At 41.8% G+C, this 16,526-nt stretch overlaps 1 protein-coding gene across 1 annotated transcript in view; it reads right to left on the reverse strand.

Annotated features, from left to right (window-relative positions):
* Positions 1-16,526, reverse strand: part of MDN1 (midasin AAA ATPase 1) — a 157,075-nt gene that overhangs the window by 47,116 nt on the left and 93,433 nt on the right. The window contains exons 51-63 of the mRNA XM_007466260.1: positions 15,010-15,142; positions 13,382-13,497; positions 12,491-12,624; positions 9,364-9,521; positions 9,022-9,142; positions 8,447-8,657; positions 7,395-7,626; positions 6,599-6,725; positions 5,767-5,937; positions 3,069-3,283; positions 2,307-2,694; positions 1,440-1,549; positions 111-816 (exon numbers count right to left, since the gene is read on the reverse strand). Of these exons, the coding sequence (XP_007466322.1) occupies positions 111-816; positions 1,440-1,549; positions 2,307-2,694; positions 3,069-3,283; positions 5,767-5,937; positions 6,599-6,725; positions 7,395-7,626; positions 8,447-8,657; positions 9,022-9,142; positions 9,364-9,521; positions 12,491-12,624; positions 13,382-13,497; positions 15,010-15,142 (2,822 nt within the window). The remainder of the gene's footprint in view (positions 1-110; positions 817-1,439; positions 1,550-2,306; positions 2,695-3,068; positions 3,284-5,766; positions 5,938-6,598; positions 6,726-7,394; positions 7,627-8,446; positions 8,658-9,021; positions 9,143-9,363; positions 9,522-12,490; positions 12,625-13,381; positions 13,498-15,009; positions 15,143-16,526) is intronic.

Genomic DNA, 16,526 nt, shown 5'->3' on the forward strand with positions numbered 1-16,526 from the left:
GACACTAGATCCCCAGTGCCTACCCACACTGTCTCACCTACACCGGGCACCGCTAGTGTCTTGCAGGAGCCCTGCTCGTGCCCCCAGCTCCCGTCAGGAGGAGGGCTTACCTGACACACATGTCTGAAGAGCTGTAGGGCCCGCTGGTCCAGCTCTCCCTTGCACAGCACGTGGGAGCGCAGGTACAGGAGGGCATTCAGCAGCAGCTGTTCTTGGGTGGGGCAGGGCCTCTGGCTCTTGCCCTCCAGCTCCTTTCCTCCCAGGCGCTTAAGGAACAGCTTCCCAAGGCCTCGCAGGACCTCCTCCGACTTCACCGAGCACAAAGCATCTGCGTGAGCATAGTAGGTGGGGAAGGTGGGGCCCACTGATGGGAAAGCCAACAGGGATGTGGCCAGGGCACCCAGCCTGTGCGCGCAGACCACGCCACCATGGAGTGAGGCGTGGACCTCGCACGCCACCAGCCGCATGCCGTGCTGCAGCTGCAGGACGGATGCCTGCAGCGGGGCCGCTGCATCTGGATAAAGGGCGAACTCCTCTGCCAGCCGCCTCCGGAACTGGTGGTGTGACTGCTGCCAAGAAGCCTCCTCCTTCAGAAGGTTCTGGGCCATCTGGGCAGCCCGAGGTCCGTCCGTGTGGAGGGCCTGCAGGAGCCGAGTGAGCAGGTCCTGAACGGCAGAGGCCTTGGCGATGCTGGTGACATAGTGGTGGACCTCCTGTACCAGGGACTCATACACAGGCAGCGGGGGCCTGAAGGCCTGCTTCTTGGACAGGCTGCTGATTAAGTTCTCCAGCTGATCAATTCTCTGGCGAAGCAACCTAAAGGCAAATTAACACAGTATGCAAATTCTGTCAGAAGCAAAGCAGCAAATCTAGACTGAGCCTCAGGAAAACAGCAGGAAGACATTTCAGCTACTGAGGCGTAAAATGATATATGGACAATTATAATGAAAATGGGTAATATATACACAGGCATTTACCATGTGCAACACGTGTCGTCGAGCATTTCAGAGGCACGTCTCATTGAAGTGGGCACTATTATCTTCCTTTTACAAATACGGCACTGAGGTTTAAGGTATTGAGTGGTCTACCCAAGGTTTAAGGCCATAGGTCAGGGACAGGACTGGAACTCAGAACCCACTACTAAACAGTATTTCCTAAGGTAACAGATCTCCACAGTGCACGTCATCGCACCCCACTCCTTCCACACTGAGAATAAGCTCTGCTTTCAACCCTCCTGGCCCCATGTGAGTCCTCCCCCGCCTTTCACAGAGTATGTATTTTTCCTGATTATAACCATGGCTTTGGGATCTACCTGCTAATGTAGTTCAGAGATGTAGATCATAACCTCAGCTTAACACTGTAATTATACTACAGAATGTCTTTTTAAAAAGAATATTCAAGCCAATAACCCCCAACTGGAATAATCACTACGGTGTTACCTGATGTGAGGATGAGAGTGACCGAGGACGACTTCATCCACCAGGTCTCTTCCGGTCTGCAGCTGGGATGAGAGGCTCCGGGTCTTCCACTCACACTGCAGCTGTTGTAACTAGCAGAAGGGGAGAGACGGGTCTGCTGTGCCCAGCTAGGGCCAGGCCCCAGAGACAAAGCCCTGGGGGAGGGTCGCTCCCTGGATGGAAGGAACCTGAGTGACCCAAGGGCAGGGGTTTCTGTTCCACTAACCTGGACCACTCACCTCAGAGCTGTCAGGTGAAAAGACACTATCTCATTTATGCCAATGAACTTCTAAGTCTCTGCTACAGCAGTCTGGTCATCACCCCAACTAACATAATTTTCCTTCTTCAAAATATAGAACTAGTGTATCACTATCTTAATGTATTCAGTTCCTGAGTTTGGTTGGAAGTTCAAATAGCAAGAGATACACCACATTATCTGAATCTACCTACTTCCTGAGTTTTGGATAACAAACACCCAAAGTTCAAAACCGAAGGAATGCTATACCCTGTCTAAAGAAGTTACTCAAATCCAAATATCCACAACTTACTTTAGGCAGAGGGATCTGGATAGCGAGGGATACCACTAGTGTTCTCCTGTTGTGCCCTCTGCCCAGGGCAGCCTACCAGCAGATACATCAGAATGGCCCCTCCCGGTGCCTGAACCTACTCAGAGGAACCCGCAAAGAGGAAAACACAGTCTTTAGAACATACTCCTGGGATGTCACAGGACAGCTTATGTAAAATCATCCCTCTGTGCTCTGAGCATCCAAAGGGAGAGAAAGGAATAATATACTAAGCAAAGCCAGCCAGTCAGGGATGCAGCCCGTGCTCCAAACCCTCCCTCCATACCTCTTCCTTGGCGTACTTGAGCTTGTACTCCCTCTTCACGGCGGGGTCGAAGCGTGCCTGGGGAAGCCAGGTCTGGATCTGGAGCAGGCCCAGGCTCACCCACAGGCTCCCACGGCGGGCTGGCTCAGGCAGGTCCCGCTTACCCTCCCCCTCCCCGAACAAGTGGCGCAGGGAGGTGAGAAAAAGGCACAGCAGCTCCTTGGGCAGCATCTCCTGCCCGGCCATGTCCCCGAGAGTCTGGCCCACGTGCTGGCATGCCTGGCTGTCCCCAGGCAGCAGCTGCTCACAGTTCTGCACGTACTCCTGCCGCCGGGGCTCGGGGAGCAGCTCTGCCAGACCAGCCAAGTGCCGGCACAGCACCAGCCGCTGGAGCTGGGAATCCGTGCGTCTGTGGGGACAGGGAAGCACTTAAGGGTCTGTGCCACAGCGACCATCATTCCTTTCTCATGCTATTGTTCTTCCAAAAAATGACAAGACAGACTGCACTGCCTACACCTAGAGGTGAATTTCTATTCTCACTTATAATCTGATATGGTTTTCTAAGTACCACCTTCTTGATCACAATATATTACAGCTGACAGAGTGGCTGGCCAGCTCACAGCAGTCTCTGTCATGGACTGAAAACCTGCTCATCCAGCCAGAAAACAACCTTCCTCCACCCACTGGAACTAGCCACTATCGAAGAAAGCTCTGACCAAGGTCCCCACTACATGCTCTGGAGGAAAGATGGGAGCTGTACCGTCTACCCGGGGGAGGGAATACCTGAACTCTGCTACGGAAGGGACAGCCATGTTGGTCCAAAGCACCGAGCTGATGTCCTGGAGCTGCTGTGATCTCTCAACCCACTCCCCCAGGGTGACATGTGAGGAGGACAGGATGGGGAGGCCGCTCACATCCCAGGGACTTGCTCTGTAGCTGCTGGTCAAGACTTCAAAGCAGCACTTGGAGAACACGGCTCTACTGAGACTTCCAGGACCCTGATAAGGGGAGAGGAATCATGTTAACTTTTAGAAATCAAAAAAAAGGGTTTCAACAGGCAGCACTGGGGCACCTTAGAGGAAAGAAAGAAATTTTAAAAGGAGATTCAGGTTGCTAGGAACAGGCAAACATCAGCCTGAGACAGGACCAGAAGGGCAGAACGGGGGCGGGTGCAGTGGGCCTTTGAAGGACTCCATTCTCTACGAACGAGGAGCAGTGGGTGCTTTAGTCATGCAGAAGAAAACCCCTCAAACCTGGGCATCAGGAAGACCAGTCGTGCAGCAGAGCTGGGCGCAGGAAGGTGAGACTTGGAGGCAGGGGAAGGAGTTGGAAGACAAATAGAAGAGCCAGGGACAAGCCTGTCTCCCTGGACTGTTAACCTGGGACACAGGAACAGCTGTCCACGAACAAAGGGTTAGCGGTCAAATACATGAGAGCAAACCTGACTCTATGCAACTCTTAGGGACCCATAAGGTTTAACACTAAAAGCTGTGAGAGATGTTTTACACTAAAGAAATCAATCTTGATAGAGCAATGGAACAGAACTGAGTCCAAAAATAAATCCATGAATATTGTGGGAATAAGGTGTTATGAGAGGTGGCCATTTCAAAAGAGATGGAAAGGATGAACTAGTCAAAACTGGTGCTGCTAATACTGCTTTTGGATATGCTTGTTTGTATAAAATAAAAAATTTGCATCCCCACCTCACAAAACAAGATATCCAGATGAGACTGATGTAAACATAAAACAAAAACAGAAAATATGAGGGCTTCCCTGGTGGCGCAGTGGTTAAGAATCTGCCTGCCAATGCAGGGGACATGGGTTCGAGCCCAGGGCCAGGAAGATCCCACATGCCGCGGAGCAACTAAGCCCGTGCGCCACAACTACTGAGCCTGCACTCTAGATCCCGTGAGCCACAACTACTGAAGCCTGTGCGCCTAGAGCCCATGCTCCACAACCAGAGAAGCCACCGCAATGAGAAGCCTGCGCACCGCAATGAAGAGTAGCCCCCGCTCGCACAACTAGAGAAAGCCCACGTGCAGCAATGAAGACCCAACGCAGCTGGAAAAAAAAAAAAAGAAAAGAAAAAAGAAAATATGAGAAAATGGTTTTTTAAACTCTGTGGGTAATTAAGGAAGACTTATTTAAAAAGCCTGATACCAAAGCCAGAAAGTAGAAAGGGACCGGCACATTTGAAAAGAAAACACTATAAAACTTCTGTGATATAAGAAAACATCTTCAAACTTGAGAGACAACAGAACACTAGAAATGTATTTCCAAATATATGTTGGGTAAAGGTTTAATATCCATAATACATAAAGAGATCTTCAATAATAAAATGATGATTAATGACTTTTTAACAAAATGAGCAATAAACATGACTGGAAAATTCAGAGAAAGAAATAAAAGCAATCAATATACATATGTAAAGACATTCAACCTGAATAACAATCAAAGGAATACATATCAAAATGAGATTTTTTAAAAATTGTATGACTGGCAATAATTTAAAGTGTTAATAACACCTAGTAGGGCAAAGATACGGCAACACAGGATATATGATAAGTGAAACGTGCTCTAGTCCCAAGTCTGCCATGGTCATCCTGACTTCATGTTCTCCCTCTTCACTGTCTCTTTGCAGGTTTAAAAAGTGAAAAAACGAAAACCTACTTCCCTAGACGTTCTAATAATATTTACAAATCTCTTTAAACGTGAAGACACTTTGGCCAAGGGTTAAATTCCAATTCTCGTCACACATCCACAGAAATACTCAGACAAGTGGACAAAGGCTTATACAAGGGTAGTTGATGCAGGTATGTTTGCTACAGGAAGGGGGAGGAGAAGGCAAGAAACCTCAATGCTTGTCAAGAAGAAAGTGATTAAATGCATTCCAGCACATTAGTACAGTGGAATACCTACAGTGGAATACCAGCTTATTAAAAAGAATAAGCTGGAATGACAGGTGCAAATTTCCACGACATATCATGTGAACCAAGAAGGTGGCCTTGTTTTTGTTAACATATGTATTTAATATAAAAATGCATGTTAACAGAAGGATACAGAAGAGTGGTATTCCCAGTGAATTCTACATTATATACGTATATAAATACACATGTATACATATTGTATATGTATATGTGTATACATACATATATATATATATATATATATACACACACGTACGCACACATATCTGCATGTTTCTGTACTGTTTAAAATCTTATAATTAGAAAAAATATTTCAATTAGAAGAGAAATTAAAGACTTTTTAAAGGAAATTGTGTTTACATTAATTCAGGATTTCCCAAATCATTTAAGATGGAATATCTTTTTTGAAGGTACACTTATTAATATCTTACAGAAAATAAAGCAATCATTTACTTAGTCACTGCTCTATCCTAGGAATAAATGTTCATTGCTAGATCCATTGAGAAGTTTCTTCTACTATCATCAAACATTTTTATAATTTTATGGCAACAAACCTTTAACGTGGGGTCCAGAAGGGACTTGGGTGTCTCCCTCTGCTGCACACCAGGCAGAGGGCTCCATGTTAGCCAGTACTCTGGATTTGTGGTCACAGCACTGCTCCAGAAAGATGTAAACGTGGAATTAAATAACTCGGACCACAAAGAGATCCTTTCTTCAGTAGACATCTAGAGATAAAGGAATAATTATATAAGAGAGTATTTGAGAAAGGTTCCATAAATCGTTATAAGGTCTCTCTGCCTTGTAAGATTCATCTAAAACTAACATGGGTTTAAAGATTATTAATCCTAATGTTCCTGGTTTTCTGCCACCCCAGTTGTCTTGGTCAAGTCACTTAACCTATTTATAATTTTATAAAACATAAGATTTCACTTTATAAGAGTGCATGAGAAAACTTAATTAAAATAATCACACAATTATGTGATCAAAATGAATAAAACATTATCAAAAAAATTTAAGGCTGTACTAATGAAGTTACATTAACTACAGTTTACCACTATTCACATTTAACAGTTACTCTTGTGGAAGGGTAAAAAACACTCTGACAATACATTTTTGAGCAAATAAAATAAAAATAAGCAAATATTTTAGCCTCATTTACCTGGAAACCAAATGAAATGATCTGTGATAAGAGCAGAGAAATACCAAGGAAATTACTGCCAAAGAACATTCAAAGTTCTCCCCTTTGAAACTTAATTCAGATAAGACTAGAGTTTTACAACATGCAGTTTTTGAGAATAAATAAATGTTCTGCAATCAGTCTGCCATAGAAAATCTAATCAGCTCATAGTGTAAAGGAGGTTTTTTGATTTTGATTTTGATTTTTACCTTTTGATGGTGCACTAAGGACCAAAGGTCTCGAAGCTCTTGAGGAGCAACTGGTGTGTGCTTAAGACAAAATGTGATGTGATGACTTATCTCCTCCTCTATATGGGGTTGCTGGTTTTTGCTGGACCTGCTCCAAAAATAAAGAGGGAGAGAGAGTGGGCTGTAGGCTTTCAATGAGCTGCTAGAAAACTGCTATGTAAGGGAAGATGGAACACACAGGACTTGGAGTACATTTATTTAAAAATGACCAAATAATTCTACTGGAAAAACACCTAGTAACATTCATTCATTCACTTATATAAATTTAATTAATTAATTTATTTATTTTTGGCTGTGTTGGGTCTTCACTGCTGTGCGCGGGCTTTCTCTAGTTGCGGTGAGTGGGGGCTACTCTTCGTTGCGGCGTGCGGACTTACTGCAGTGGCTTCTCTTGTTGCGGAGCACAGACTCTAGAGGTGCTTTTCAGTAGTTGTGGCGCACGGCCTTAGTTGCTCCGCGGTATGTGGGATCTTCCCGGACCAGAGCTCAAACCTGTGTCCCCTGAATTGGCAGGCGGATTCTTAACCACTGCGCCACCAGGGAAGTCCCACACCTAGTAACTTTTAGAAGTGGAGTCAAAACAGGCAATGCATCTTCAAGAAGTTTTGGCTTTCCAAAGTGGCAAATGACCTCCCTCTGCTTCAGCAACTATGCCCCTTCAAGACAACGCTGTGCTTTGTTTTACATGTAGGATACACGGAATAACCTTGCAAGAAAATAAATGCCTCCAAAGGAAAAAAACTAAAGGATGGCTCACCTTCTCAGGCAAGCCTGTGTCATAAAATCCGCTGTGACTCTGTACTGCCAAAGCATAGCCAGGTACTCCATTGCAGGCCAGAGCTGAACACTCCTGGTGAGTTGGATTAAGGAGGTAAAGCCTGGCTGTGACAGGGAGGAAGCTTCACTGTGCTTTTTCTCCAGAAAACCAAGTGAAATTCCTTTGGCTTTCAGTTCTGAACACTGAGCATTCACAAGACTCTTCAATTCATCTGGACAAAAAGACACACAGTGGTCAGTGGTCAGGCTCAGATTCCCAACAGCCAGTCACACGACCATTAGCTTAACCTGAGTTCAACTTCACCTGAGCCTGAGTGTCTCATGTGTTAATACAGGGGTCCCCAACCCCCGGTCCGGTCTGCAGCCTGTTAGGACCTGGGCCGCACAGCAGGAGGTGAGCAGCGGGGCGAGTGAGCGAAGCTTCATCTGCCGCTCCCCACCGCCCCCCACCGTCCCCATCGCCCCCCACCGCCATCGCCCCCCATCGCCGCCTGAGCCATCCCCCACCCCAGCCATGGAAAAACTCTCTTCCACGAAACCGGTCCCTGGTGCCAAAAAGGTTGGGGACCACTGTGTTAAATAATGCTATTAATACCTGCACAATTCCAATGATAGAATTAAATAATATATGTAAAGTTTAGGGAATTCCCTGGCAGTCCAGGAGTTAAGACTTGGGCTTTCACTGCCGTGGATCTAGGTTTGATCCCTGGTCAGGGAACTAGGATCCCACAAGCTGCATGGTGTGGCCAAAAAAAATTAAAAAAAAAAAAAAAAAAGTTTAGCCCTATGCCTGATACTTATACTTATAGTGGTCGGTATAGTATACAGGGAATAAATAAATAAATAAAAGGACAATATCTAAGGGAAAACTTTAAAAAACTTTTTGGCTGCAAATAAATAAATAAATAAATAAATAAATAAATAAATAAATAAATAAATAAATAAATAAATAAATAAATAAAACTTATTGGCTGCAGAGCAGAGGATATGCTTAGAACATCTGTCAGCTAGCCAAACTCCAGAGCATATTACCTGGGTTGACATCTTCCAGAGTATTAGCTCTGAGGACCAACCCCCAGGCCCGTAGGAGACTTTTCTTTAATGTCCATTCAGAAGCAACCATTTGGAGCCGACTAATGTCTTCCCACCATCCACTCTCCCCAAGGGCAGGCATCCGCTCTCTGATGGCAAGGGCTTTGTTAAAGACCTTCAATTGTGAAAAACACTCCACCACCAGCTTGTCCTGAAACAATAAAACCCAGGAGAGCCTATTACAGAGGAGAAGAGTAGTTCTTTTTAGCAGCCTATTCATGGCTGAAAAAAATGTTTTAAATATTTCCTTAATGATTCTATAAAACATAAAGTTGGTTTACGCCTGTAGATCTCAGGATATTCACAGTAATAAAGTTAAAAGTCTACTCAGCCTTAAAAGTCTCAAGAATAAGTAAAATGATAACATTTAACAAGTCAGTTAATAGTACTCATTGAACATTTAAGAATTAAGCTTTGCAAGCAAGGCTGAGTATAGTTGAATGGCAGTCGCCAGTTCCAGGAGAGCTGCCAAAGAGGTCAAATCTTTGTGTTTACTACATGCTTTCAAGTCGTACCTTAAAAGGAAACGGTCGTCCCAGAAACTTCTGTAACTTCTTTATACCCGTGAATCCACCAGTTGGGCTCCCCAAGCAATTCTGAATATGTTCTGAGACGGTCTGAACCTCTTTGTAATATCTTTAACAGAGGAGATAAAGGGCAGAAGGGAAGTAAGGAAAGGGGGAAATGCTGGATGGTAAGAACATCACTCACATTTTATATTTGATTTACATTCACCAACAGGCCAAGGGGACAAACCAAAGTAAAGCCAAGAAGAAGCACGTTTCAATTCCTAACCCTCCTCCCTTTAACATCAATACTGTAGATACTGACGTTGTTACTCTAAATATGACTCTTACTTGTCTTCGTGGTTCATCAGGAGTTGGGGGATCTGACGAACCAAATGTTTTAAAACCCAGTGCCAGTGAAGGGCAAGCAAGGCCAGGCCTGGTGCATCCACTTTTACTGTATCGGCCACGGTCCAGAACCGGTCCCGCCACCGCACAGAACCCAAGATCTAAAAACAAAGTAAACCAAAACTGCTCAAAAACATCTCCCAGTAAAGGACACAAAACACTGACTTCAATCATTAATCAATACTCAACACACACACATTAAAGATCTAGCATCCAACTGGAGGATTTTTAGGGATATTAAGGCAGTCAGAGAAGGCAAAGCTCTTTCCTTCTATTATCTGAAGTTCAGTTATCAGAGAAAATGGAATTACTGGGTCATGTGGTAAGTGTACACGCAATGTTATAAGAAACCACTAACCTGCTTGACAAAGCAGTTGCACTATTTTGTATCCCATCCAGTAGTGTAGGTGGGTTTCAGTTTGTTCCACTTCCTTGCCAATACTTGCTGCTGTTGACCATTTTAATTTTAGCCATTCTGGTGGGTGGCACCGAAATGTGGTTTTAATTTACATTTCCTTGATAACTAATGATGTTGCAATTTTTCCAAGTTCTCACTGGGTATACTTTTCTTCTGAGAAGCATCTATTCAAATTCTCTTGTTCATTTTAAAAAATTGGGCTTATTATTTGTCTATAAAATTTACATGTGATTTATCAACAGTGTCTCCCAGTGTTTTCCTTTTCTTAAAGCTATCTATTAAGTTCTTTATTTTGACAAAATTGAATTCATCAATTTTTTTCTTTTATGAAGAAAGCCCTGAAATCTTTGCCTATCCTCAAGCTGTGAAGATTTTCTCCTATGTTTTCTTTTAGAGGTTCATAATTTTAGCTTTTATACATAGGTCTATGATCCATTTTGAGGTAACTTTTCTATATGATGTAAGGTAGCAGGTAAAGGCTCATTTTTATTTTATTATATGGATATCTAGTTTTTCCATCACCATTTGCTGAATGAACTGCTTTCCCCATTAAATTACCTTTGCATACTTGCCCCCCACCCCAAAACTTCACTGACCATATAAGAGGGTCTATTTCCGAAGTCTCTTCTTTGTTTCAATGGTCTATATGTCTATCCTTATGACAATAACTACTGTTTTCATTTATGTAGCTTCTTAACGCAAATCAGGTATTGTGAGTCTCCAACTCAGCTGTCCTTCTAATTATGTACTTTTACAGTAGTCTCAAGATTAGTGATTCCTTTTAGGTTTTATGATGTCAAAGCTGTTTTCACAATAATGTCACGTTATTTGCCTTTTTCGCTACATTGACATTTGCACTGATGGTACCAACAACGGGGGGGGGGGGGGGGGGGGGGGGAAACACTGTGATTGGGTGTCTGGCAAACACTGTGTGGAAAATGAATGAAGTCAACCTGTCAGTTCAAGAAAAACAGGAGAGTATTTGTTGCTGATGACAGAATTCAAACCTTCAAGTAAAACCTAGAACTTTGAAAAACTAAGAGCTTGACAACTTCCCAATACTTACAGATTTTTTCATGAGGTAAATTTTGTGGTAATTTTTCATGAGTGTGACTTTTTAAATTTATCTATATTGGAAAATGTAATGTGTCAACACTTGGAAGATCTGATGACTCACTGAACAATACTTTCCAAATTACCAGTGCATGAGAACATACATGCAAGGCTAAAAGTCCATCCAAAATGCAAGCCAGGCCAACGGATTTTAACGCATGACAAGATCAGTGATACTTTTTCAGATTCCACATTACAAGTAACCTTTACAAAACTAACACTTGTCAACCTGTGGTATAGAATCAAAGAAGAATATCACAGTTATGTGAAATGTTTGTTAAATACTCCTCCCTTTCCAACCTCTTAGCCACATGAAATAGAGGCCAGTTTTTCTTCACAAACTTCAATCCATACAACATACTGTAAGAGACCGAATGCAGAAGCAGGTGTGAGAATCCAGGTTTCTTCTGTTAAGTCAGACATTAAAGAGACTCGCAGAAACGTAAAACAGTTCCACTTCTCTTAGTTTTTCTTTTGGAAAATAGTTGTTTTTCATTAAAAATGTTATTCATATTACCATGAAATGAATTGGTTACTGTGCTTCTTAAACATATTAATATTTTTTACATTTCTCAGATTTATTTCCTAATAAAGTGAATATTGATACATGTAAACACATAAACAAAAGTTCTTTGAGGGTTTTGGTAACTTTTATGACCATGGGTGGTGGGGGGGGGGGGCTTGAGACTAAAAAGTTTAAGATCTACAATTCTAGTTTAACCAGAATTACTCGAATAATCTGGATTCAAGCCCAATTTAGTCCATATGTGACAATCATGTCTAAGAAGGATTAAGTGAATTAAAATATAACTGTTAAGATTCTGATGTTTATCAATAGGTGAATGGATGAATAAGATGTAGTACATACATGCAGTGGACTATTACTTGGCAATAAGAAGGAATGAATTCTTGAGACACAAAACAATATGGATGCATCTCAAAATAATGATTTAAAAAAATTTTTTTTTCATTTTTATTTTATTTTTATTTTTTTGGCTGCACCACACGGCATATAGGATCTTAGTTCCCTGACCAGGGATCGAACCAAACCTGTGCCCCCTACATTGGAAGTGTGGAGTCTTAACCACTGGACCACCAGGGAAGTCCTCAAAATGATTTTCAGTGAAAGTAGCCAGATAAAAACGAACAATATAAAATACTAGAAAACACAACTGAGCTACAGTAACAGAAAGCAGATCAGTGGATACCTGGTTGGAGGTGGGGGGCAGGAAAAAAGAAGAGAAAACAAAAGAATAAGAGGAAAAGGTCTGAGGGTGATGGATAGGTTCACTGTCAGGACTGCGGTAATGGTATCACGGGTGTACACGTGTCAAACATACAAAACTGTACACTTTATATGCGACTTACTATATGTCAGTTATAACCCCATAAAGCTTTAAAATATGTGTATCTATTTAAATTCTTAAGAACTTCTCAAATAATATTGTACATGTAACAACACTGAAGTTGGTCTTGCCCCTAAGAATCTTTGTGCCAAGAAATATGTTGCTTAAGATAAAAACAGGTACATCTCCTTACCTCATTAACACTGGCATCAGACACCATCCCCTGGGAGGACTGTACCCAGAGCAGGATTAGTGCATCACAAAGTTCAAAAAAAGCAGCAAGATTGACCACGATTTCATGGGGCAGGCTGTGATAGCTCTCTGGATCTTATAGAGTTGGTATAAACAAAATAAGAACAATTCGATCAGATTTAAATCTCTGGACATTTTCAAAATCAACAGTAATCTACAACTTAATGTTATTCTCAGTACAAGGGTCAATTTGAAACGTCAAAATTGAAAGCAAATCTTTGTCTATTATTAAGTTAGCAAGTTAGTGGTGCATACCTAGAGATGTTCATAACGTCTTAATTTTAAAAAAAGCATGTTTAAATACGAATTCTAAGTGTGTATATGACTGGATGGATAGATAATACAGACAGATCTGAGAAGATATAAACAAATATACTATTAATAGTAGCTGCTGTGAGAGGAGACTTTTTCCATTTTTATGCTTCTATATAGTTTGAATATTTTCCAAGAAATACCGTTATCTTTTCAATTTAAAAAAAAAAGGAGGGAGGAAGAAAGAACCTATAAGCAAATGCTTATGAGCTCATACTTTTGAGCCAACAGAACAAGTTTCAAGTTCTGGCTCTGCTACTTGCTAGAGATGTGACCTTGAGCATCTCTGTGCCTCCCTTTCCTCTCTCATGAGGCTTATCTCATGGTTGCTATAAAAAGTAAATGAGATCAAGGACATGTAAAAAAGTACTTAGTCAAAACTACTGAATAAGGGAAGATGTTCAAAGCTAGCAAATCAAAAGGAATCAGTACCACGGCATCAGCTGCGAAATCCCTCTCACCTTCAGCAACATTATGCAGTCAGAAGCATAAATGAAGAAAGTAAAGGTAATGTCCTTACCTTTATGGAATTCAAAGGACATTCTCAAAACACTATTTCTTAACTTTTTGCCACCAACAGAAACCAAATTTGCTTCCGTAAAAATCCGTTTTTCCCGATCAAGATATATGATTGACCTGAAATGAGAATTCATAACATAACAAATAGTTATTGGTTAATAATACTTATTACAGCCTCTACCGGCTGAATCCTGAGAACCCTTGGAACATCAATCTCCTTCAACCTGCCATTACCCTCGTGCCTCTGCAAATTCTGGACTAGAGAGACGGCAGCAAGAGGGATGACAACTGAGCTGCGGGGGAGGAAGACAGGTCTAGGTAGACCACCCAGCCCCACTGTGTTGCTCTGCCATGACATGACAAACTATGCTGTGAACTCTTAAAACTGGCCATCTCACAATTAACCTGCAGTGCTAGAAGTTACCTGGGGAGGAGGAAGGGGTAGTTGCTGGGAGGGGGGACAAGGGGGCCTCAGAGGTGCTACTACTACATTATCACATGAGTGAGTTCACTTTGTGAAAAGTCATCAAAACGATATATAATCATCATTACTGTACTTTTCTGTAATGCACGTTATACCTCAATTACAAAATTATTTTTTAAATCTATTACACTAATGGCCAATTAAAAAATATTATCGGGGGCTTCCCTGGTGGAGCAGTGGTTGAGAATCTGCCTGCTAATGCAAGGTACACGGGTTCGAGCCCTGGTCTGGGAGGATCCCATATGCTGCGGAGCGGCTAGGCCCGTGAGCCACAACTACTGAGCCTGCGCGTCTGGAGCCTGTGCTCCACAACGAGAGGCCGCGACAGTGAGAGGCCCACGCACCGCGATGAAGAGTGGCCCCCACTTGCCACAACTAGAGAAAGCCCTTGCTCAAAAATGAAGACCCAACACAGCAAAAATGAATAAATTAATTAATTAATAAACTCCTACCCCCACATCTTAAAAAAAATAAATAAATAAATAAAAAAAATAAATTGGCAGGATCAGTTCAGGTTGGGGGATAGCAAAAAAAAAAAAAAAAAAAAAAAAAAAAAAAAAAAAAAAAATTGTGGGAATAAGTTTAGGTGGGGGGAAAGAAAAAAAAAAAAAAAAAAAAAAAAGAAAGAAAAAGAAAAAATATTACCGGTCATTACATTAAAGGTGAGGAAAGATCAACTTATATAACAGTTATGTAAATTTATACTATAGGTCACTGTGTACGTACATCTCCAACATTGGATGGGGCAGACAGATGGCTGAGGAAAGGACATGTGGAAATGCAAGGAGTTGCTGGGAATCACACAGAAAACAGTGGAAACACAACTATCCTATGATAAAAGATTAACCACAAAACAAATTCCACCACTAATGCTTCACTAGTGTATTTATTAAAGTACCCAATTAAATTATTAAGAACCTGTCACATTCCCAGGCACCTGGACATCAGGGTCAGAATGATTTTGCTGCACATGGAGCGTGAAGGAGAGGTGGTGACAAAGCAATCATGTCTGACACCCACCACTTCTCAGGTTCAGAAAATTAAACACACATAAGACTGTCAAGTATAGCTTAGGAAAGGTATAATCTGTGAAGCCATAGTGTACAACAAGGCAAACAGCACCCAGAACAGTAGACTTCACCTACCTGTTTGCAACAGACTCTAAAAGGACAAAGAGCTGCTCAGGCTGGTCCATTTGTGGGTCAAAGTCCATCGAATTTCTAATGATGTCCAAAGCCTGCATATTCCATCGGGGATCCAGAGGAATCACATATTCATCTGGTTTAAAGAACAAAAGGTAGAATTTTGGAGTTAAACTCCTTGCCTGGCAAATTTCAGTTGAGGATTTTCATTGTTTTACTTTGATCCTACTGAGTCCTGCCGGGGAAAAGAGGGACCAAGGAAATGGTTTCAGTCCATGGTAGTAGAAAACTAGGGTTCAACAGCTTTTACGCTATTTACTTTCTAAAGGCAAAATTTCTTCTAGTCCTGAAAATTCATTCCACTGTAGGATAGAAAGGTAACCTCTGCTAGAGCATAAACGTTCCAAGAAATGTATTCATTTGCTCAGCTCCCACTTCTGGTTGGAAAAGAATCCATGGGCTTAATTACCCAATCTTTCGCCATTAACCATAAAAAAACGAACTTACATGGCAGAAAATGAATGAACATCTCATTATTTGCTTTCAGTAAGAAAAACAACTCAAGATTATTTCCCTTAAAAACCATTTCTTTATAATCACAGGATGTGCTGCTGCTACCTCTTGCTCCTTTGGCTCAAGCTCAGTATCTCTTCTCTAAAGCAGCAGCGATCAGACTCTGACCCGCTCCAGAGGTTGAGAGCCCAGCGGAAGAGGTAAGACCAAAACGATGGGAACATTAATTTGATGGTGGCCAAGCTGGATGGGTCAGTGGAGCACTTCAAGTTTTAAAGGCATCCACCATAGAGTAGTCTAACAAATACCTATTGTGAATAGCAAGGTACACATGGGGGCCCATATCCCAAAGTCCAGCAAGACTACACAATCCAGAGCTACACAGCTGAAAGGGAAAAAAGGAAGACGAGCTAATGAGTGCCAACAGAGGGCAAGCCATGTCTGCTACAAAGGGAACCTACCACTCTACTCTAGAACTGTGTTCCCAAAGACCAAAATTCCTTCATAATTGGAAAGCCATAATTAGGTCCAGCTGCAATCTGACTACTACAGAAGTTTTCTCTATTGTTTGATTTCTGCTCAACCATTTAGCCCATTACCTTTAGTGTACATAAGGTAATTATAAGTATACATAAGATTATAATTATGTAAACATAAGGTTTAACACAAAAGCATCATGCATATTTTTTTCTAAACCAAATGGGTAACAGTATGTTTTGATCAACATCAGATAAAGATTGAGAAATTCTGAACACCTCATTTGATTAGATGGCTCAGACGGCTACTCCTTTTATCATTATGATTTTGTTTTGTAACTTTGTATTTAAGGCTTTATAACTTCATCATTAAGGTTTTCTACTTTCTGAAGAAACTGATCCTGTACTGTTTCCCCTTCATCTCAAAATAGATCAGTTTCTGTTAACAGTACTAGTATATCACAGAAAGTCATAAGTGAAAGGGACCCCAGAAGAATGAATTTAATTCCCATATTTTTCAAACAAAGTCAG

Source organism: Lipotes vexillifer, unplaced genomic scaffold, assembly GCF_000442215.2.
Source record: "Lipotes vexillifer unplaced genomic scaffold, Lipotes_vexillifer_v1.1 scaffold1242, whole genome shotgun sequence".
NCBI classification, from domain to species: Eukaryota; Metazoa; Chordata; class Mammalia; order Artiodactyla; family Lipotidae; genus Lipotes; species Lipotes vexillifer.